We start from the raw sequence: 23,893 nt of genomic DNA, 5'->3' as shown, positions 1-23,893 counted from the left end.
CTAAGGGCAAAAGGGACAGTCCTAGGAACTTGCTCCCTCTCTTGGAAAGCTTAAATCTTCCATCGGTTTCCACTAGCACATGACTAGACCTATTTTCAGAGGCTTGGTTTTGTGTAACGGTCGATGGCTGAGTCCTTTCTATCATAAAAGACAGAGTAATGTCTCCAACTTTCTTCACCAATTAAATCAAGTGCACTTAAAGGAAGAGGTTCACTTAGAAGGGTATTATTAGAGAGGGTGTTAAATGACCAATTTCCATCGGTTTCCACTAGCACATGACTAGACCTATGTTCAGAGGCTTGGTTTTGTGTAACGGTCGATGGCTGAGTCCTTTCTATCATAAAAGACAGAGTAATGTCTCCAACTTTCTTCACCAATTAAATCAAGTGCACTTAAAGGAAGAGGTTCACTTAGAAGGGTATTATTATGGAGGGTGTTAAATGACCAATTTCCAGTTTTCTACTCCCAAATTTTGCAGGTTCCTAAGAAAGGGGAAAAGTCGCATCTAATTACAGACCTTTCCTCCTTAAACAGATGAAGACTAAAGCCTCAGTCAGGAATGCCATAAGACCTGGTGATTGGGCAGACTTCATCAATTTACAGGATGCAAGCAAACCTTCACATCTTTCCTCTACACAGGAAGTACCTCTGGTTTTGCTTGGATGTGGATTTGCTTCCAATTTTAAACTCTGCCATTCGACCTAGCCTTCACACCCAGAGCTTTTACCAGGGTCATCAGAGTAGTTGCAACCAGTTTAAGGTCATTAGGTATCTCTATCCTCCTATATTTAAATGATTGGTTGATCCACAGTGGACAGGTAGAGTCTCTCAGACTGGACTTTTCTCACGGTTCATCCATAGTGACCAGACTGGACTTCTGCCAAGCCTAGAGAAATTGGAGCACACTCCATCTAATGACTTTGTCTGTGGGTAGATGAATTTCATCACAGAGAAATAGCCCATGACTGGTTAGACATGATCCTGTCCCTGTTTCTTCTCTTTGTTGGGGACCTTGAACTCTGCAGCAGACCTGGTTTCCCAAAGCAGACTGCACTTGCATTTTCACCAGTCCCCATGCACGCACCCCCATCTCATGAATCCCACTCCTTCTTGTTCACAGACACTTATATTCAGGGTAGGGCACTGATCTAGAGCCAGAAGGACTGATTCTTTATGGTTCTTGGTCTCAGGAAGAATCTTCCCTCCACATAATGATTTGGAAATGAATGCAGTGTTCTTAGCCTTTCAGGGGTCCCTCCACCAAATAAGAGGTCTCTGTTTGATGGCCTCCTCCATCAGCATGTCAGTGGTAGCATATCTTGGGACACAATGAGACACACATGCTCCTTCTCTCTGCATGGTGGTTTGGAACCTCCTTCATGAAGTATCTTCAGAGGGCATTGCACTCTAGACTTGCCACATTCTTGTCAGGAAGAATATTTTGTGAACAGTCTGTCAATGAATGGGAGGATAATTCTTACGGAATGGATGCTCCTTCAGTCTATTGTAGACTCACTGTCCCAGCTTTGGGAAACTCTTTTTGTGAAATGTTTGTCTTATGTCCCTCAGCAAACCGTCATGTGAACCTTTGGGTGAAGCTTCCTTTGAGAACCATAGTATCATGATCTTTTCTTGCTCGCCTTAGCATTTGCTTGATGAAAAACAGAGCTTCATGTCCTTTCCATACATCAGAGCAGTTATCCTGTTCAGTGGGAATTACAAGTCAGTTTCTCTCCTTTTTTAGCACAAAACCTGGGCTTCCATCGGTTGCCTCACCCCTGATTGAGATCCCCAGTATCAGCTATATCCATGATGGGGATGATCAAGATAGATGTTTATGTCTAGTTAACACTTTGTTTTTATTTGGCAGTCTCTAACAAGAGAAGGAAGGGTAGGAAGCGTCTTTTCTTCCCCATTATAGGTTAAAGTGATATTTCAGCTTCCACCATTTATGGGTGACTGCATGAACCATCAAAAGAGCTTACCAGTTCTTTACTGATAGGGACCTGTCTTCTTGAAAACTAAAATTCCATGAGGTTCAAGCCATTACTGCTTCATGGGTCTATCTAAATCATTGAACTTGGGAGCATATGGTAAAGGCTTTATTTGGCACTCTCACAGTACTTTCTCCACATTTTACCATCACTAATTATCCTACCAAAAGTGAAGGCAATAGGGATTGCTCAGAAAGTGGCCCATGTGGATTACATCCTGCAGTAGTCTCCTATTCTTCAATACGGATGAGTATTCCTTGTATTTGTTTTTTGTTTGCCAGGTGTGGGATTATCAACCTTTCTCCAAACTGACAAATTCAGCTATGCAATGGCAACAGGTATGGTATTACTGATATTCAAATGTAGTGGTGGGAACTAATTTTCATGATGTAATCCTCACCTGTTATCATTTCCAACACCCACCACAGCAAAGGCATTTTCTCATTGGGCCTAATCATCATCGCTCAAAAAGTGTGGATTACATCCTGCAGTAGTCTCCTACTCTTCAATAAAGGTGAGTATTCCTTGTGTTTATTTTGTATTTGCCAGTTGTGGGATCATCACTCCTACCCCCAAACTGACAAATTCATTTATGCAATAGCATAGGTATTTTATTTCTGCTTTTAAAATGTAAGTTTTTTGGGGTGTTGAGTAAAATCAGTTTTGATTATAATATTCACATATAGCTATTGCCAGATTATCTCCCCCTGCCCCACACTGATTTCCCATTAAGTTAGGCTGCTCCCTCAAAAAGAATAATGGGCAGTATACATGGGCAAGAATGTGTGTGTGGGGGGGGGCCTTGCAAGGTGATCCAGTGTTCTGGTTCACCCTAATAGGAGGACAAATTTTCATCATATGGTTGAGGTATTTTCCTCCAGGAAAACCAGCTGTTCACTTAAATAGTACATCATTAAAATTAGTTTTATTCCACCTGTCACAGGATGAAGCTGGGTTGGGACTGGATTAGGGAAGGCACCAAAGCAACTGTGTTTACAAGATGTTTATTTATAAACGCAAAATAAATATTAACAAATCTGACACCATTATAAACAAAAAGATAAGGAAAATTATAAAGTTCCTAACATGGAACTATCACCAACAATTAACTCAACGAGAAAAAACTCAAAGCAAGAATTTAACAAATGGAATTTCAAAACAAACATGAATTAATTCCTATCACCGATCAACAAAATAAAAGTGATCTACACCCCAATATAAACAAACTTGAATGTATCATTCATACAACAATATTGAAATGCAGGTAAATTTGAATGTATCATTCATACAACAATATTGAAATGCAGGTAAATTTGAATGTATTGTTCAAATAACGATTTAGAAAAGAATGTAAATTTGGATGTATCATTCATATAACGATATTGAAAAGAAGGTAAATTTGAATGTATCATTCATAAAAGAATATTGAAAAGCAGTGTAAATTATGAACCTATCGATCGTTCACATAATGATATAGCAATAAGAATGAATGAAATTACAAACCTATCGACCACTCCGGTGGCCTAGTGGTTACAGCATCCGCCTCGGATGCGGGAGGTCGTGGGTTCGATCCCTGGCCGAGTCATACCAGAGACTTAAAAAATGGTACTAACAGCTGCCTCGCTTGGCGTTCAGCATTAAGAGGTTAGTGTTAGGACTGGTCGGCCTGGTGTCAGGATAATGTGACTGGGTGGGACATCATGCTTCATGTCTGCGGCATGATGCCCCAGTGCTAGACATCACTATAAACTGCCACATTGCAGACATCGTAGCGATATGACTGAAAAATTGTTAAAGCTACATTAAAAATCAAAATCACATCACAAACCTATCGATCGTTCACATAGCAATAGGAATGAATGATATTATGAACCTATCGATCGTTCATATAACGATAGGAATGAATGAAATTATGAACCTATTGATCATTCACATAATGATATAGCAATAGGAATGAATGAAATTAGGAACCTAACGATCGTTCACATAACTATAGGAATGAATGAAATTATGAACCTATCGATCATTCACATAACAATAGGAATGAATCAAATTATGAACCTATCGATTGTTCACATAATGATATAGCAATAGGAATGAATGAAATTATGAACCTATTGATCGTTCACATAACGATATAGCAATATGAATGAATGAAATTATGAAATGCAATAGTGGAAATAACATGGAACACTATATATAACTATCGTGGTGCCCATTTGACGTCCAAGATGTTCCGGTTCCACGCACTCTAGTCAATGGCCAGAGAAGCACCCACGCATGGTCCACTCCTCTCAGTCTGTTGAAGGATCTCTCGAGAGCCCTGACATCACAGACCCGATGGTCACAAAGCCCTGGTCCCTTGCATCGAGAAAACCAGTCCACTCTTCCGGTCCAACATCACCATAACACAGTGTATACGTCACGCGAAACCCCACAGAGTTCTGTGACTCCACATCAAACGATGTATAAGGCGTGGCAGGCATGTATAAGGCAGCTCTACAGCTGGTGACTCCACATCAAACCATATACAAGGCATGGCATAAGGCAGCTAAAATTATAACAACTAAACCGTGTAGTACATATGACACGGTTAAGTACTTCTGCATTGATATACATTGCGCATGCACGCACATGAATTCGTTACCCATTATATTAATCGTTCAATGCATGCAGCATATAATTAAATATCAATTTGTCTGTTCAGTTACAACAAATAGCTAACTCGAACCAGACTAAAGTATTTCTAATATGGCGTTGAATAACCTAGGTATTGACTCTCTGTAGAATTTAGAATAAATATATGTTTCCTGCTCATTAGCTACTGCATTCAATGAATATGTTTGCAGATATAAGTCTTTTTCAAACATTAATTAAGGTTCTAAAACATCTAAAGTATGAAAACAATCCTGTCATATAAACGAATAGTAATAAAGAAAATTTCATTACCTCTACAGCTGGAGATTTGCTTCCGTAAAGTGGTAAGCTTCCTGACAAGACTCTGCATAATGTAATTTGGTTATAGAGAATTTGCTCTATATGTACCCTAGCTGTGACAGATATGTGCAGCTAGGTACTTAGGTTTTCCGCCGCAGGCAATTTGCACGTGCAGCATGGTCTGAGTTTCGCTCAGGACTTCAAAATAACTAATAAATATACCACCCTAGGGTGATGCTGTACACGGCAACGAAACTCGAGTACATTTTTGGCAACATATACATATTGATATAACTTGTACACAATTCCGTGACACCACCCAGAAAATTAGATTTTGACCAAAATCATTAACAGAAATTGTAATTAATCAGTTGGTCTTCTCACTAAAGGTTAGCACTCCTTAAATTCGTTTGCAACCTTTAAATTGGTGTATAGGACAACACTCATTCTGTATAACCTATTTATAATCTATTTTAGAATTGAAAATTTATAGGGAAAATTCCTTCTGTATTTGAAAAAAGAATGTTCTCAGTATCAGAGGAATTTAACAAAGAAGTAAAGATAGCACTTGCAAATATTATTCTAGTGTATTGGGCTTCATTTTGGCAAAGTTTTCTAGAAATTTGTGCATCCTAAAAAAGTACCTGCTATGTGTTATATAATGGAAGTGAACTAGATTTGTTTTTCTGGTTTATATCTAATTTTGTCTGCATTTATATCTCATTTTGTCTGCAGGCTTGTCGCCATGGCTTGGTACAGCACTTGGAGCATCTGATATTTTACGGGGTTGATATGAATGCCGTAACTAAAACTGGTAACACGCCGTTACACGTATGTGCTGAAAATAATATGGTGAGTACAGTTATAGAAATACAAGCTATAACTGAATACATTCAATTTTAACCTTTCAGACAAATGTCTCTACCATGTATGGATGGAATCATCACTTTTAAAAGTAGGTTATAAAAGGAAAGCACATGTCCTTGTTATGAGTGCTTGAAATGGATTTTTATTTCAAATACGGTCAAACCTCTCCTAAGCAGTCACCTCTAGGAAGTGACAAATGTTGTATTAAGGCATGTATCTGCTTAATTCAGGTTATTTTGAGCAAATATTGATGGAATGTGAACAAAGTGGCTGCTTAAGGCAGGTGATTACTTAATAGAGGTGACCTCTAATGTAGCTTTGACTGTTTCATATTGAAAGTAACATTTTCATTCCAACATATTTGAAAAAATGGTACAAACAGCTGTCAGTTGTATAAATGACCTAAGATAGAAAGTTTAGTTAATAATTTTAACCATTTCTAGTTGCACAAAATTATTAGTCATTATCTGAACCACATTGCACATTATGCATGGAATAAGCACAATGCAACTAGTACACCAGATCAAAACTTCTTGTTTGTAAACCCATTTCTTCAAAGATTCCTTGCATTTACCTTAAAAGCACATTTCTGAAATGGTTTGAGTGGTACAGAATTATGGGAAATAATTCTAATCAGGCCAAGAAATGAACATAGAGTTGTTTCCCTTTTCAGGAGAATTGTGCCAGAGTTTTGTTGTTCCGAGGTGCCAACAAGGAAATTCTCAACTTTATTAACCAAAGTGCCCAACAGACAGCTATAATTGCTGGAAATATGGAACTTGCTGAGCTCATTAGAAACCATAAAAGTGAAGATGTTGGTGAGGATTTTATTATATATATATATATATATATATATATATATATATATATATATATATATATATATATATATATATATATATATGAATATGATAAATTTGGTGTGATACTAAAGAATTAAGTGATTCTTAAAATCAAAGTATCAAGCCTGGAACATATGCACAGGCATCTGTGAACACATAAACATTTATAAAATATAAAATATCCTGTTTTGAAAAATTCATCTGTGAAAAGATGCAAAAGTACAGAAAAGCTAGAGGTATTTATTTTTACTATTCAGTTGTCTTGAGATATAATCCATTTGTCCTGAAGATGTTGCTAATATTTAGGTGTGTAATGTTTTCATATAGAAATCAAAAAAGTGTTAGGGAATCAATGTGATAAAACTTGCATTGGTGTTATTTAAAGTAATTTGGAACAATCATCAGTCATACTGTTAACAAAAATCGAGGCACAAAAAACATCTGGCTGTAACTACCCCTGCATGTTGATTCAGTTTTCCCACTCAGTAGTGGAACATGTCAGTGTATTGAATTTAGAAATTAAGAAATACTCTTGAGATATTTGAAAATACCATTTTAAAATTTGTGCACTAATGTGCCAGCTGCATTAGAGGGGTCACTGTCATAGAGGGGTGCTTTTCAACACAAGCATATCAATACCATTTGGATTCTGACTTTTAAAGTAGATGCCTGCTGGTAAGGTGGTTTGGTGGTACATTCAGGAAGGAACCACTGTGTTGTAACTAATACATTGTTTGCAGAAATATGCATAAATAACCAAAAAACCATTTGAGGTAATCTTGGCTAGCCAAGGTTCCAATGTTAACCCTATTTACACCTTGGTGGATTGTACAGATGTTTCAGAGTGTCCTAGTGACATCTGTTGGATTTCATGAGTTGTCTCCCATAGTATGTAAATGCTAACTAACCAAATGCATGTAACAGCAGTGTGTTGTATATCTGCTGAAAATGGTGGAGGCAAAAGACTTTGAAATGATACTTTGTAAGTTTAACATCGAAAGTAGGACTGTATACCAGAGAGAAGCCATTACATGTATATTTGAGGGAAAGGATGTAGTTGTACAAACATGGACTGGCAGTGGGAAATTGCTTATTTACAAGTCCATTCCAGTTGTTTACTCCCCTTGTCTTGGTCTTGTAGGAACAATGTTCAAATTGAAAAACTTGATTTTTATTGGAAGTGGTGGATTTTATGCCATCGCATCAAATGAACTTCACAAACCCAAAGCACCAAAATATTGCAGTGGTAGGGGCACACATGTTGTACAAAACACATTGTTGCAGTAGTGGGGGCATACATGTTGTACAATTCACAGCATTACAGGAGTTGGGGCTTGTTGTACAGTACACAGTATTACAGTAGGGTGGCATACATGTATTAATACAATTTCCAGGGTAAACTTTGTGTATATATTACATCATATTTGAATGATTTGTTCCCTGCAGTGGTATATTAAAGTCAGTTCATTTTGGTATTTTCAAATAAATGTTCTTTTATTTCAGTCACAGGTTTCATACATTTCTGATCAGAACAATCTTTTATTTTACTATATTCTTCCAGTTCCATTTAAAGAGATGCCATCATTTAGTGATAGAAGGGAAAAATCGTACATGTTATCGTCAAATTTTTCTGTGTTATCTCGGAGCCGAAGTGATCCAAAGTTAAATCTTGCTGGGTTGGACATGGATATGAAAGATCAGCAAGCTCAGACTGTACCTACGAGGGCATTCAAGAGTCCATCTCAGCGATTTCATACGAACTTTCATTATGGATCATATCCAGCATCTCAGAGTTCAGACTCACCGAAATCTCTCAGCATATCCAGTTCAAGCTCAGGGCCAGGTACGGTGTATTATCTTTATGTGGTTATTTTAGTCATTAGGGTTCTATAGCACAGCATATAACTGTATATACTTTCTGTTAAGTGGAGTCCAACTGCAGGCTGCACTGACTTGTATCTGTTGTCACATAATGTAGTTAGCAGAACAAACAATATAGACCCTAATCTTCTAGTGCATTATGCTGTATAACAGATCAGGATCTGTATGTGTTGGTTTCTTTTGGACTTGTAATTGAGTGTATATAGTGGCATCAGAACTAGTATTTAGGTCTGTTGGCTTTGGAATGGTGTGTGGTTGTGGATTTATTTAGATAAATTGAGTGGCAATCAACCTGTACATTTATTATTTAGCTTCAAAATAAAGGTAGGGCAATGTAGACTACCAAAATTACACTGTCTCTAAATACCATTATTTCTTATATGTGACTCCAGCTGTAAACAACATACACCCTTATCTGTCATCACATAATGTGTTGGCAGATCAGGTTCTTTATTGTCTGTTCTACAGAATGCTTCTTACAACTACATAGATTCCCATCGCATGATGTGAGAGCAGATCTGGGTCTGTACAATTTGCAGATGGACTTATGATAAGCAAGTATATGTGTTTTATAATCAAATTATTGTTTATTGATTAATGGTTTGTTTGTAAGTAAAAACAATGATTGATTATGTATTGTGGTTTATTATTCCACAATGTAAGTTTTAAGATAACATCATGCTTTGTCTTTAGTTTGGTTGATTATTTGCTGTTATGGTTTGGGCATTGTCATTGCTATGGTTACATCAGATTTGATTTTAAACAGAGTTATAGCTGAATTTCAGAACATAATGGATTTCATAATGTTATATTTGTGATTGCTTGATTATTTTGTATCAGACATCTTTAACCATATATTTAATATTTTTTACTCTCATTTATTTTTCTTGATGTGGCTAGTTATAATGGTTAGCGGTTATTGAGGTGGCTAGTTATACATGGTTAGTGGTTATTGTCTAGATATCCATCTACATGCTCAAGTGCTAAGTGCTTGTTGGAAGCTGTGGCTCTTTCTTTTTCATGGCTGTATCAGTGGACATAGTTTTAGAAACTTCAGAGGTCTTGCTTAACCACAACAAAAACTTTTCTTAATGTTACACCTCTTGAATCTGAGATTTCTTGGGTGGTCTCATTGCTTCAGCGATGCCTCAATACATGAGAGACCAATGACATCATTCTCTAACACAGCTATTTCTAGCCAATCAAAACAGGCCAAGAAGTGCGCTCACCCTCATTGCCCCTTGGGAACTTTAAGTTTTTCAAGCAGTCACAGCAGTATCAAGAGCAGCAGCAATTCAAAGCTCAAATGTTGCTTGCTAGATGAGGCGATGGTAGAAAATCTTCAGATTTCTTCCCCCTTTCCAAGGAGAGGAAGCCCTGTGGACTTAAGCCTTTTCCTGCCATGTTGCCATCTTCTAAACTTGCTGTAATTTCCTGGCAGGCCCTTCTCTGAGGACTGTTTGGGTATCACAGATGATTGGTCCTTTCTATCTTAAAGGAAGTCTACTGGGATTATTCTTCTCTGTCAAGTACCCCCATCATCTTTCACCATTCAAACATAGACGCATTTTAAGGGGGAAGAGTTCTACATTCTAACTCATCATGATTTCTTTAGAACCTCTCAGTTTGCCAGGGACCATATGTTTTAAGGATTCTACATGTATGTTATCATTTATTTTATATACCTTGATCAACATTTTAATATCTTTATTGTAACATTTTACCTGGTTATACTTTATGTTTACATGTATTTAAAAGAATTATGCATTATGCATTTTTAAATTTTGTGAACTTTGCTTTTACTTGGCACAATATATAACCTATATTGTGCTGACATGCTGTTAAATACTACTGTATATACAAACACCTAGCTACCACTAAAGTTTATGGGTACAATCAGTATCAAAAACCACCTTGAAATGTCATAAAATCTTTAATTGGTAAAAAGAATGAACCTTGAAGGTAGAGAGAATCCAAGTTGTACATAGAAAAATAATACTTTGTGTGTGTGTGTGTGTGTGTGTGTGTGTGTGTGTATGTATGTATGTATATGTGTATATAGGGAACATTGTATATAACATCATTATGTGCTTATAAGGAGCTTAAACATCATACAATTTGCCTAAATAATTGTCAAGTGTATAATGTGCATTTGAATATGCTGTATGAATCAAGCAGGAACTAGATAGAACTGGAAGTATGTGCTTTTAGTAAGTATTACAAGGATAACCTGACCACTAGCATTTTTTACCTTGAAGGTAAATGTATTCAGACTTCAAAGTCTCAAAGTTTGTAGAGTTTCTACTGTGTTTCAGGGAAAGACCAAAGATATCATTGTCTGGTAATAATTACAGAGTATCAATGTTTGTAGGGTTTTTACATTGTTTCAAGGATAGACCAAAGTTATCATGGTCTGGTATTAATTACAAAGTATCAATGTTTGTAGGGTTTTTACATTGTTTCAAGGATAGACCAAAGTTATCATGGTCTGGTATTAATTACAAAGTATTAATGTTTGTAGGGTTTTCATGGTGTTTCAAGGATAGACCAAAGTTATCATGGTCTGGTATTAATTACAAAGTATCAATGTTTGTAGGGTTTTTACATTGTTTCAAGGATAGACTAAAGTTATCATGGTCTGGTATTAATTACAAAGTATCAGTGTTTGTAGGGTTTTTACATTGTTTCAAGGATAGACCAAAGTTATCATGGTCTGGTATTAATTACAAAGTATTAATGTTTGTAGGGTTTTTACATTGTTTAAGAGAAAGACCAAAGTTACTGTGGTCTGGTCTTGATTACTAAGTATCAAAGTTAGTTGGGTTTTCTACAGTGTTTCTTGGAAAGACCAAAGTTATCATGGTCTGGTATTAATTACAAAGTATTAATGTTTGTAGGGTTTTTACATTGTTTCAGGGAAAGGCAAACATTTACCAAGATCTGGCCTTAATTACAAACATACAGTAATGTAATAGGTAGTAGGATAGTATAACTTTGCTATGATAAATAGTGTGTATTGTTTTTAATTTGTATGTTGTAAAGGTTTCCATGGCTTAAGAAGAAGTTACTGTAACCCATCCAGGCATGTTGAGATGTTGTTCATCCCTACAGACCCCAGTCCATCTTCCTCATCTGACTACAGTCACATGTCACATGACTTCTGTCTCTATAAATCATCTGTTGGATCTGAGTCCTCTTTCTCATCATTAAGATCTGCACATCCATCTCATACTCAGTTAGATGTCTCATCATTGTCGTCTGCCAAGTCCTATGTTTCAGCTGATGTTAGATATCTGGGTCTCAACAGAGACCAGGTGTACGTGTGTGTCAAGTCCTTCACCCCACAGTACCCAAATGACCTTGAAATGAAAGCAGGAGAGTTTGTGGAAGGTTTATACATCCTTTTATTGGCATGGCCTGAATTTATTTTCATTAGAATTTTTTTAATGCATGTCATTAGGAGCATGACATTTACCTGAACTATTTTCACATTTACTAATAGTCTCACTGTGTTGTAACATGCATTGTACTTTAGAACTTTATCACACTCACAAGAATCCTCACAATTGCACGTTGACTTTTTCATAATCACTAACATTACATTTATTATGACATGTACAGCAAAGTCAAAAATTGTGCAAAACAGTCTGTGACTGACACAGTCCATTGGTGCAGTCACTAACACAATCCAGGGTTGCAAACAGTTAATGCCTGACAGTAAAGTAGTGCAAATAGTCAATGCCTGACATAGAGCAGTGGTGCAAATAGTCAGTCCAGAATGTAAAATCATATTCATAGTATTATGCTTTTAGTACATTTTAACTTAGTGTTAGTGGTTAGTGTGCAAAATGTGTGACCAAAAAGATGCAGATTCAATCCAGGCCATATTTTTGTTAGTACAGAATGTTTTCATATGAAAGAAGTGAGCTAGGAACTCTTGAACAAAACCTGAGTTGTCAGCAAGCTTCTGGTTGGATAAATTTTGGAAGGAGACCCAGTGTTGGCACACAACACATGTTCTTCCCCCAAAGTTCATTGATATTTCAGCATTGGTGTCAGTAATTGAAAGTATTTTGGAAATTGGAGCTGGCACATCATTGTTAAGCAAACTTGAAGAAAACCAATTATATGGGCAATTATAGTGCATCACACATTTCAGTCTAAAAGTTGCTTTCAGCAGGTGTATTGAAAAAATAGTACAGCCCCAGCAAAGTGGACGATGATGGTCAATGTGAGTTCTTTTTAATCAGTTGCTCCTCTAAGCTGATGTACATGAAGAGGCATTTTTTCCACATTAATTTTAAGTTTATCACCAAACATATAAGAATTTTTTTTGCATGTAACTATGTAGACTGATATGTAATGTTAAGTGAGCATTCATCCTTACCTTAATTAAGATGTAAACTGCAGTATGCACATGGTATGATAGCATAGTGTTTATGTATTAGGAAGCTGTTTGATAGATATGGGATACTCACCTTTTCAAACCAAATATTGTTATAAATACTCTTTTAGAACAGAAAGTCATATCAACACAAGATTTTCACCAGAAGACATTTTATGATGTCTTGTTGATCCCATAAAATGATAACTGATCTGACTTCCAGTATGGCCACCACAGTGGCCATCTTGAAAATGTTGTTATTGGTTTTTTTTGCACAATTTAGCAAAATGCATTTTAAAACCATTTTAGATAGAGAAATGAAATTTGGTTTGCATGTTTGTAGGTACTTATAGATAACTTGATTAGAAAATACATGCCACTGTCTTGTTTTAGCATTTGAAAATTTGTTGACTTACTTAGGTTTAAGTTTTCTGCATGTTATAAAAATAAGATTAAAATCAAGATGATAAAAGTCTGTATCATACTCCTAACAAAATTTAATTTTATTTATATTTATAAATTTTTGCTTTCCTTTTGTAAAGTACCATTGTCACAATAACATTTTCATTGTCTCTGTGAATGGTGGGGTCGAGACACACATTTTTGTTTTTAAAAAAGATATCCTTTTTAGTAAGTTGTTTGATTGGTAAGGAACTCTTTAGCAAAATCAAGTGAATGTATTGGAAGGAGAAGTACATGAGGTAATATATTTTTTAAGCAGGAATATTTTTGTAATTGTTTAATTGTTTGCAAGCTCAGTTGCATCCCCAGCTGGAAATGTGAGTATTATATGCCTATCAGTTTTTTTGAGCCAGAATTTAACCATGAAATCCCAGATCTAGCAGTTGAGATCTCAATACTGTGATATATATATATATATATATATATACAGTCTGTGCAAAATCTACTCATGGATCCTGTGATTTAAATTTCAGCTAAAGTCACTGTATCACATGGATTTGTAAACATGCATGCTAGTATATAACCCTAATTAGTGTATGCAAAAAATGCATATTTAATGATTATATACTGCTCTGTGATTGGCCTGCTACTTGGTAAATGACACCTTCCTCACTGGCCAACTGAAACTGATGTAAGCAAATGCCTGCCTGCCCTACCAACACAGACATGGGACAGTAATTTAGTATTGCACTGATATTTTAGTTTGTCACTTCTGTCAGTAAGGACTGCTATCTTGGATAGATCTTTGTAAATTTACAATAAATGGCTGAAATACCTTGAAAAAAATATACTACATGCCCTGTTGTGGACCAGTGAACCAATAAATACCAACAAACATTAGATAGGTGGCAAGCCATTAGTTTTTTATGCTACTTAAGGACATTTCATAGTGAATAAAAGCCATCATAAAAACACATTCAAGTTTAATTAAATCCAAACATTTATGAACACATACACAGACAAAGACACACACATTTTAATATGAAAACTAGCTATTGATATTTTGTCAAAATATATTTTTGTGTGTATTTGCATATACATGTATATCAATGGTCCCAAATCACCAGTACCAGAATTATGTTTACATTTTTTTGTCATAGTTGCATGCACAATATTCACTCAGCCTTGATCATTTGAACCTCCATTCGCAAGCAAATAAAATATAACTTTACTTTTTCATCAAACCTGGAAAAATGCATAAACTGCCATAATATGCATACTTTCATCCAGTTCTCAAGGGAAGTATTGCTACAGTTCACATTCTTTGCTGTTTTGCACAATATATAATTTTAATTCTATTCTTCTAAACCTTGACCAGATTTGATCTGTTTCAGTGCTGAGTTCAGGAGATGGAGACTTTTGGGAGGGCAGTGTTAATGGCCGTTATGGATATTTCCCAGCTGATCACTTACAGGAAGTTAGGCTTCGACGCAAAGGTAGGTTATTTATCGTAAAGGGCTAAATGTTCATTTAAATTGGGATCGGGGTTGTGGGTGTTGGGGATGTATGGAATTATTCAATTTTTTTATTATTATTATGTCTCGGAAGATAAATATCTTATTGATTTAGGACAGGTATGGTTTGAAACAATGTTGCTAATTATACTCGTCCCGATTTACCCTTTGCAGTCATTGAATGGGTTAGGGTTAGGGAATACGTTTTGACCTCCCACCCTAACATTACTATACCAATACATATCTAACATGGGGTGGGAAAGGTCAGAGGAAACTTGGTCCCACACTAAGTGTGGTTCCATCAACATCTTCACTACTGTCAATTCTTAAGTTTACTAATTTTAATTAAACATGGCATGAATGAGTTTACTCAGTCTAGTACAGACATGTTCTGGTTTTTGTTGTCAATCAGTTATAATAATAATAATAATAATAATAATAATAAAAAGACTTTATTTAGAGAAGGTAACTCACTTACAGAACTAATTTATCTTGAGGTCTTCTATTTGTTATGGATAATATTTACAGTATATACAACATGATGTGAAGAATCTGGCTTGACACTAAATAATTAGTAATTTAAAAGTCAAAGTATCAAGCCTGGAATATATGCACAGACATCTATAAACACATAAACATACATAAAACAGTTGTGAAAATGATGCAAAATTACATAAAAGCAGACGGTATTTATTATACTAGAACTGTTCAGTTGTCTAAAGATTTCATCCATTTGAGACATTGATTATGAAAAGAAGAAATGATAGGAGCCTGCCTTATGTCACTGGGAATGTTGTTCCATACTAGTGGATCAGTATATCGAAAACTTTTTTTAAACAATTCCCTCTAAGATATTGTTTAGATAGACAGGAATGGCTTTTCTAGATACTTTATACATCAATTTGGCCTTTCTAAGAAATATTCTTTAATGTATTGTTAAAACCTTTATATTATTCATTGCACCCTGAAAATGGTCTATACATTGATCTAGAATTAAATGGCAAGCCCTCTTTTGGAGTCTTAAAAGTGTTATGTTTGAATTAGAGGTATTACCCCAGATTACATTACAATAGTCCAGATATGGCTGAATGTAACTTTTATATAAGTTGACCCTATACTGAAGAGGAATGTATGTTTTGATTTTCCTCAGTAGCCAAAGATAAGAATTAACATTTTTTGAAACATGTTTAATGTGAATAGACCAGGTAAGATTGCTCTCTACAAATAAACAAGAATTTTAGCGTGAGAGGTCATATTAAGGCTCACATTGTCAAATAGAGCCTGGAGTTTGTCGCTATCTAGCCTTGCTTGTTTATTTACATTGTAACTAGTAGGACTTTTGTATTTTTTTGTATTTATGATCATGCTGTTTTCCTTGCACCATGCTTGAAGTCTGTTCAGAGTATCTTGTAAGTTATTTTCAAGTACTATTTTCGTTTTACCTATCTCAGACAATGTAGTATCATTTGCATAGAAAAAATGAAGTTCCGATCTTAAGAGGTAAGTCATTGATAAATAGAATGAATAACAGAGGTCCCAGGATAGAGCTCTCTGGTACTCCCCAATTAATATTTTTACTTTGAGTAAGTTGACCATTTAAAGATACTGTTTGCACTATATCGGTTAAGTAAGAAGTAAACCAGTTTAGAGAGTTTTCCCTGCATTGATAGATTTTTAGTTTTTCAAACAAAATTTCATAGTCTACGAGATCAAAAGCTTTACAAAAATCAACCATAATAGTGCCTACCATTTCTCATTGATCTAATGCTTTCAGCCATTTATCAAAGATACCAGTGCAGTTTCACATAATAAGATCGTAAGTGTTCAAACAGTTGAGAAAAGAATCATGTACATGTTTTTCTAGTAATTTGGAGAGACAAGGAAGGATAGAGATATGTCTATAGTTATTTACATCATCTTGTGTTCCTGCTTTATGCAATGGTGTAACATTGGAAGGTTTCCATGTTTGTGGAAAATTATTAGACCTAATAGTTTAATTGCAAATGAAAGCAATGCTCTCTACAATTTCATGTGCACCTACCTTTAGTAGCCTTGGCTCAATCATATCAAGTCCTTTAGCTTTACAGTCATCATCCCTCCATTAGGACAAGTTATCACTAGTCCTCCTAAACTACTTGAAGAATTTCCTTGAAACTTTAGGTATAGTCATTCCATGGGTCTTGTTGGTCCTAAATAAGAAATTTAGTGCTTGGATATGCAATATGGCCATTTTGAAAATGATATTATCACTATTCTACCTGATTTGATGGTCATATCAACAAGGGGTTTTACTAAAAGATTTTTTTATGCCTTCTTGATCCTAAATAAAAATGCTACTGATCTGACATCCCATATAGCCACCATGACAGCCATCTTGAAATTTTTTGTTATCACTGCTTCTTCTGAATGGATGGTTGTATTGGCATGGGATTCACACTAGAAGACTTGGGATTTCTTGATGGACCTAAATAAAAGTGGTTCCAATCTGACTTTCATTATGGCCACCATGGCAGCCATCTTAAAATTCTTCTTATCACAACTCCACTTCAACAGAAAAGTTTTCATGTGGTTTTCACCAGAAGACTTCTTATAATGGCCAATTGGTTTTAAATGTGTGTGTGTGATTTGGATTTTTATGTAGCTTTAACAGTGTTAGTCATATCGCTACAATGTTTGCAGTGTAGCAGTTTATAGTGAAGCCTAGCACTGGGGCATCATGCCGCAGACATGTAGTTTCTTGTCCCACCCAGACACATTATCCTGACACCAGGTCGACCAGTCCTAACATTAACTTCTTAATGCTGAGTGCCAATTGAGGCAGCTGCTAGTACCATTTTTATATCTTTGATATTACTCAGCTGGGGATTTGAACCAGTGACCTCCTGCATCAGAGCCAGGTGGATGATCTAACCACTTAGGCCACTGGTGTGGTCTTGTTAAACGAAAATGGTGCCAATTTGAGTTCCAGTATGGCCATCACAGCAGCCATCTTGCTGTTGCTACTTCTGCTAAATGGAAAGTCATATCTTGAAAAAGTTATATCATCATGGGTTTTTCCCCAGTAGGCTTCTTATAATGCCTTGTTGATCCTAAATGAAAATTGTACCAGTCATACTTCCAATATGGCTGACATAATGACTCTCTTACAAATCTTGCTGCCACTACTTCTCCTCACTGGATGATAATTATGATGGGGTTTTCACCAAGTCCTAAATGAAAATTATGCCAGACATACATCCAATATGGCTGCCATGATGGCTGTCTTAAAGACCAATTGTTACCACTACTCCTGCTGAATGGATGATCATTATAACATAGGGATTTCACCAAAAGACTTCTAATGATGTCTACTTTGTCTCAAATGAAAATGATGCCAAGTCTATGTACCTGTGTGTACACACAGCAGTTACTTTGAAAATCTTTTTATCAATGTAGAATATCAGAGATAGCTTCAGCACCGACATTTAAAAAAAAGAATGGTATTGAAAACCAGGAAGTTCTTTTTGCCCAGTGGAGTGCCAGTCCCTTCAAAGGACTCTTGTATGGTATAGCCTTGCATCAGGCTTCTTAAAATCACCAGTTTTAACCAAATTTGGCAGACATGCATCCTGGTCTCAGGGCTTTCAGATTTAAACAAGTGATATCATTCCACTGTCAGATATGGCTGTCATAACAAAAAATATATAAAAAAATCTTGAATTGCTGTACAGAATTCAACCAAATTTAACCAACAATATATTGGTGTCGAGGGCTTTCAAATTTTGTACAGATGACGCTGATTTGAAATAAATTATTGAGGCCACTACTACAGTTAGAAAAGCACTCAATGGCTTCTCAAAAACTACTCAACAGAATTTGACCTATTATGACTGAAAACATCCATACACACAAGAGCAATTTCAGGTCCACTTGGGCCCCTTGCTAACTCTACCTTGTTCAGTCCTGATAGTTTATGAAATTTGTGTTGGAAGAAATATCCAGATGAACATGCTTATGCCTAAAACAAGAACCTGGAAAATAAAAAATTGATTTTCAGGGAGATGAATTTAAGTTTTGAATAAAATTGGAATACAGTGTACCTTCAAACAACAACAGCTGCATAGGTTTGTGTATGCTTGCTTTGATAGTGACCCTAAATAACTTCTATGATGAAATTTAAATGATTTAAAAAGTAATTCAAGATATAACCATTTTCCTGTTTAAATTCATTCTTCTGTGATTTTTTAAGGAGATAGTTTTAATTACCTATGATGTAAGGGTATTATGCAGTGCAAAATCAGGAGGTTAAACGTTGCACTCATTTACATTAGACAACCGATTCACTGACATTTTGGACCAGCTTGCAATTTATCTAGGCCATGTTATTGAAGGATGAGGTGTTGAAAGAAATGTTCATATAAACAGATTTGTATCAGTAGTTGATTTATAGTTCTGTTCTATATGGTGATAACACAGAAAGACCTTTGTTTATTCAGGTAAAGTGTATTGTCTTTGAGTTCTTTTCAAAAATACATGTACCTTCATCAGATAAGATTGTTTGTTTATGGCTTAGTTTGTGTGTTCAGCACAATATTGCATTTTATTCCATTCCTAATATGATCAAGCGATTGTTTCCTTGTTCAGAAGGTAATGGACTCAATATGTTACATTGACTTGTAAGAAATACAATACACAATAGATTCATTGTACAGGGTCAACTTGAAAAATAGCAGATTCAGAAGATGTTAAGGGTCAGACTTGTATGTTTACAGTTAAAGAGTTGTTTCCATGTTTAGAAGCCATTGACACAGATGGTGAGTATTGGGTTTCTTAGCAGAAAAATTATGTTTTCCTTTGTTTTTGTTCGTTTTAGTTGCATTTCTAACACAATACTGTCATTATCATATAGAAGAAATGGGATGATGCAGCCAGTAATGTGTTAAAATGGCTACTAAAAGCATCAAAATTGGTCAAGTATTGATTCATTTTAATAAGAGTGTTGACTTGAGGAAAATTGAATTTTGATAGCCCTGCCCATATTCCATCTCGCTGCTAAAATTAGTCATTTTGGCTACAATTTTTGTATTGAAATTTTAACTTCATAATTTCCCCATTTTGCTCTGTTGACTTCAGTTTCAGCCCTTAGTACTGAACATGCTTTTTTTGTCTCACCTGTACTGAATGTTGCAGTGGCAAGACATAGTGGTTACAGTGTCTGTCCATCCATCATGCATCAACTTCTGCTTCAAGGTAACAGTGATAACTTTAAAAGTTTTTAGGAATGGACCTTAACTTTGCTTTGATTGTCATCCATTGCTGTGCTTATTCATTAAGTTCAACTGTATGTAATTGTATTGTGTTAATGGAGAGGACCATGTAAATTCATATTAACGTTAACTGAACTATGGAATTTCAATGCAACCAACGAAACATTGCCAGTCTCTTATTCTTTAGTAAAATAATTGCAAATACATTTAAAGAATAAGAATAAGAATTACATGAAAGTGAATAATAATAATGTCACTTGACCATAGTTATGTGGCAATTTGAATTTTTTGTTGCAAAATGAATTCATGCCTTTTCTATTTTAGCATTGCTTAACATGGTCTGCATACATTTATTGATGCTTGATACAGAAAAGTTGTTTTGTCCATGCCATGCACACAAGATAAATGAGCATCAATATCACTTTATTTTTCATGTTCATGATGCCATTGAAACATAACACATATGGGATTCTATCTTCAAAGTCAAGGTCATGGCCCAGTATCCAGTATTTTAGGCTTTCCATCACACTTTCCTTCCTGCTATGTAACTTTGAATCCATTTGACATTTTGTTATTAAACTTGCACCTTCCCAGTGCAGTGTCTGAGAGTGTTGTTACCACACAGGTGTTCTTTTTCAAGGTCAAGGTCATGGCTTCATAGCTTAAGTTTCCATTTCCATGAAAGCTTTCAAGCAGGGATCAAACTTTATATCACCATCAGAATGTATGTCACATACCACTTGGGTCTGAATACTCAAGGTCACAGGTCAGACATTTAAGTATATTTCCCACAATTCAACTCGTTTAGAGCTTTTTGAGGTCAAGATACATCTTCATCGTTAGAAGGTGTGTTGTGTACCACATACACGTCCTATTTTCAGAATCAGACTCATTGCTCACTGTTTTAAAGTTTCCATCACACTTTCCATTTCATTCTGTATAGTTGAATTACAATAAAAGATGAACCTTGGTATGCTTTTATGTCATCATCAGAAGGTGTGTTTTTACCACAGTTGGGATCATATATTCAGGTTCAAGGTCATGGCATAATATTATTAAGTTTTCTACTGCACTTTCAATTCTGTTATGTAACTTAAAAAAGAGCTGTTAAAGATATTAGGGTGAATGTATGTGTGTATGCCTTTGGTTTAATGGCACATTAACACAATGATAGCTATAGTGTATATAGCACCTAGCAAAAAGGTAGCAAGCAAAAATTACAAATTCAAGCACCTTTACAGAATTTCCAGTAAGACCCTTCATTATGAGGCAAGAGATAAGGATGCTGCATCCACCCCCCCAGCTTATAAAACAGAGATAAATGAAAACAAAGGGCAAAATCATTAAGTGTGCAGTTTTTCTGTATAAACTTAAGTCTTTTTAAAAAATTCCAAAACCTCAGTTGGAATGCCATCACAGGATGCATCTCACAGCAAACAGGTTACCTCCCTTTGTTGTCTTATGACATGGAAGAGGGCACACTGGGTCTATTCTATTTCCCATCAAAGGAGATTAAGGTATGCAGCTTGATGTACTTGCATATCATCATCAGAAGTTTTCTATGTTCCTCATTGGAGGTTCTATCTTCAAAGTTAAGGTCACAATCAATATTTTCTTTTTTATCATCAAGCTCTCCTTTCCGCTTAATAATTTTGGAACCCTTTCAAAATTAAAGATGAAAGTTCATATTCCTTCACATCATTATTGGTTGTTTCATTTCATCTATCATCAAGGTCACAGTTCAGTATTTTATGTTTTCCTTCATATTTTCCTTTTCAGTCCTTAACATTAGAATCATTGGAGATTAAAGGATGAAATTTATGAGTTGCTGATGATGAATGAAATTTGATATACTTGTATATTTTCACTAGATGATTTATTACATTACACATTTGTCAAGTCTTCAAGGTCAAGGTTATATGTATATAGTTCATTGTTACTTTTGTTTTTACTTCGTATCTTTAAAGCTGTTTGAGTCAAAGGGATGAACTATGATATACTTAATATTTCTCTGCTTGACCAAATAGTATGTATCACTGTAAAGGTTTTATCAGTCAAGCTCAAGATCATTGATTAATTTCTTCCCCTTTTATGCATGTATGATGCTTCTTAAACAAAAGCATGGTTAATTCTCATGTCTGCCTGGTAAGTTTACACCTGTTTACAAACGTCACAGTCATATTTCATCTATGCTTTTTGATGATTCACCAGAGTAGGTGTTGGGTAAAAAAAATCACTAATTTGTTGCTTGCTCTGCCGTTTTCATATTTAATGATGATATAGTGGTGATCCTAGAAGTGAGAAATGAAATGTATGCCCTAATCAGATCATGCCAAGGATTGTTGAGTTCTTAAGCAGATGCTTTAACATGATCCTTTGAGAAAAGGTACCTATAAAGGGGCATAATTCCTTGAGGACTGGTACATGTAAAGGGGGATAATTTCTTGAGGACTGGTACTTATAAAGGGGCATAATTCTTTTAGAATGGGTTTAAAAGTAAAACTTAATTGGAAAGTTTAAAGTGTCTTCCCTTTACCTAACTGGAACTATCTTATTCAGATTGATAAATTTGTCCCCATACTTTTTTAATTCTAATGGTCATAATAACTATCAAAATAAAGTCATTATGAAGACCAAATTAAAAATTCATAAAGGAACAAGGATATATATATATATATATATATATATATATATATATATATATATATATATATATATATATATATATATATATATAATGTGGACAATAGCTATCTTTGTTCCTGAAATGACTATATCCATGTAAATAAAAAAATTTAAGTTAGCTACAAACACTTAATTTAATGGTCAGACTGGGAGATTTCTTTTCAAGATTTATTTTGAATCTTACAGTCCTATTCCTATACACTTTGCATTCATTGCCCTTATAAATTTCTACAGTATCATTTTCATTAGACTGAGTTTAAAGTGTTACTCTCACTAAAGCTGGAGCAGGCATTACCACATCTTACGACATGTAGAAAATGGATTATCTGGGGTATGAAGAAATAACTTCAGTAGAGATTATATAAGAAGGAATTTGTAATAACCTTTAAAATGAAGTGATCTTGTGGACATTTAAGAAATGAAAAGATAGGTGTTATACCTTGAATGAGTATTGTTATCAATTTTTGTAATTTTAAAAAGTTAAATGATAACAGAAAAATTATAATATTAATTTCCCTTTTAGTACATTTGATCTCATACAAGTCACAGATTACCTAAGTTATATATATATATATATATATATATATATATATATATATATATATATATATATATATATATATATATATATATATATAATCAATTCATATATTTTATTTAAGGCAAGTTGCTTTGATCTGCCTTGGGTTGATCTGATATTGGTCAAATTGTTTTACAGTTCCTTCTCACCAGATTAACAGTTGCTAAAAAAGGAAAAACATTGAACAGTGATTTCTTTAGATAAATTTTCTTTGACAATCATTGATCAGATAAGTTTCTGGTATATTTTTATGCACAGCTGGTGTTGTCCATCATCTGTCATCTGACCGTCTGTGGTTTTACATAATACAAATCTCAGACAAGTTCAGTATGAGTGAGATCCATTCATATTATCAAGGAGATCTTGCACCTAATTGGCTAATCTTTTTACCACTCTAGAGGCCATATTTCTAATTGTAATCAAACTTGGAATTTATGTTGATATCAGAAGGAACTTGGACAGGTTCAGTAATAAGTGAGATCCATGCATACAAATGATGTGATATTGTATCTGTTTGGCTGAGCTTGACACCACTTTAAAAGACATTTTCTGATCCAAATT

General features: G+C 35.0%; 1 protein-coding gene and 1 long non-coding RNA gene across 2 annotated transcripts in view; one reads left to right on the top strand and one right to left on the bottom strand.

Moving 5' to 3' along the window:
- The window catches only part of LOC149786558 (uncharacterized), a 206,657-nt gene that overhangs the window by 85,788 nt on the left and 96,976 nt on the right, over positions 1-23,893 (top strand). Inside the window, exons 9-12 of the mRNA XM_089977064.1 lie at positions 5,667-5,783; positions 6,472-6,616; positions 8,202-8,483; positions 14,702-14,803. Coding sequence (XP_089833190.1) covers positions 5,667-5,783; positions 6,472-6,616; positions 8,202-8,483; positions 14,702-14,803 — 646 coding nt within the window. The remainder of the gene's footprint in view (positions 1-5,666; positions 5,784-6,471; positions 6,617-8,201; positions 8,484-14,701; positions 14,804-23,893) is intronic.
- LOC149786559 (uncharacterized) overlaps positions 11,746-23,893 on the bottom strand; it is a 52,818-nt gene continuing 40,670 nt past the window's right edge. The window contains exons 2-3 of the long non-coding RNA XR_016424980.1: positions 16,863-17,010; positions 11,746-11,880 (exon numbers count right to left, since the gene is read on the bottom strand). This is a non-coding gene — a long non-coding RNA (uncharacterized LOC149786559). The remainder of the gene's footprint in view (positions 11,881-16,862; positions 17,011-23,893) is intronic.

Source organism: Sinohyriopsis cumingii, chromosome 12 (assembly GCF_028554795.1).
Source record: "Sinohyriopsis cumingii isolate HCF-2022 chromosome 12, ASM2855479v2, whole genome shotgun sequence".
Classification (NCBI taxonomy): domain Eukaryota; kingdom Metazoa; phylum Mollusca; class Bivalvia; order Unionida; family Unionidae; genus Sinohyriopsis; species Sinohyriopsis cumingii.
Note: the sequence above shows the minus strand (reverse complement) of the source record. Positions and strands in the feature narration are given on the sequence as shown.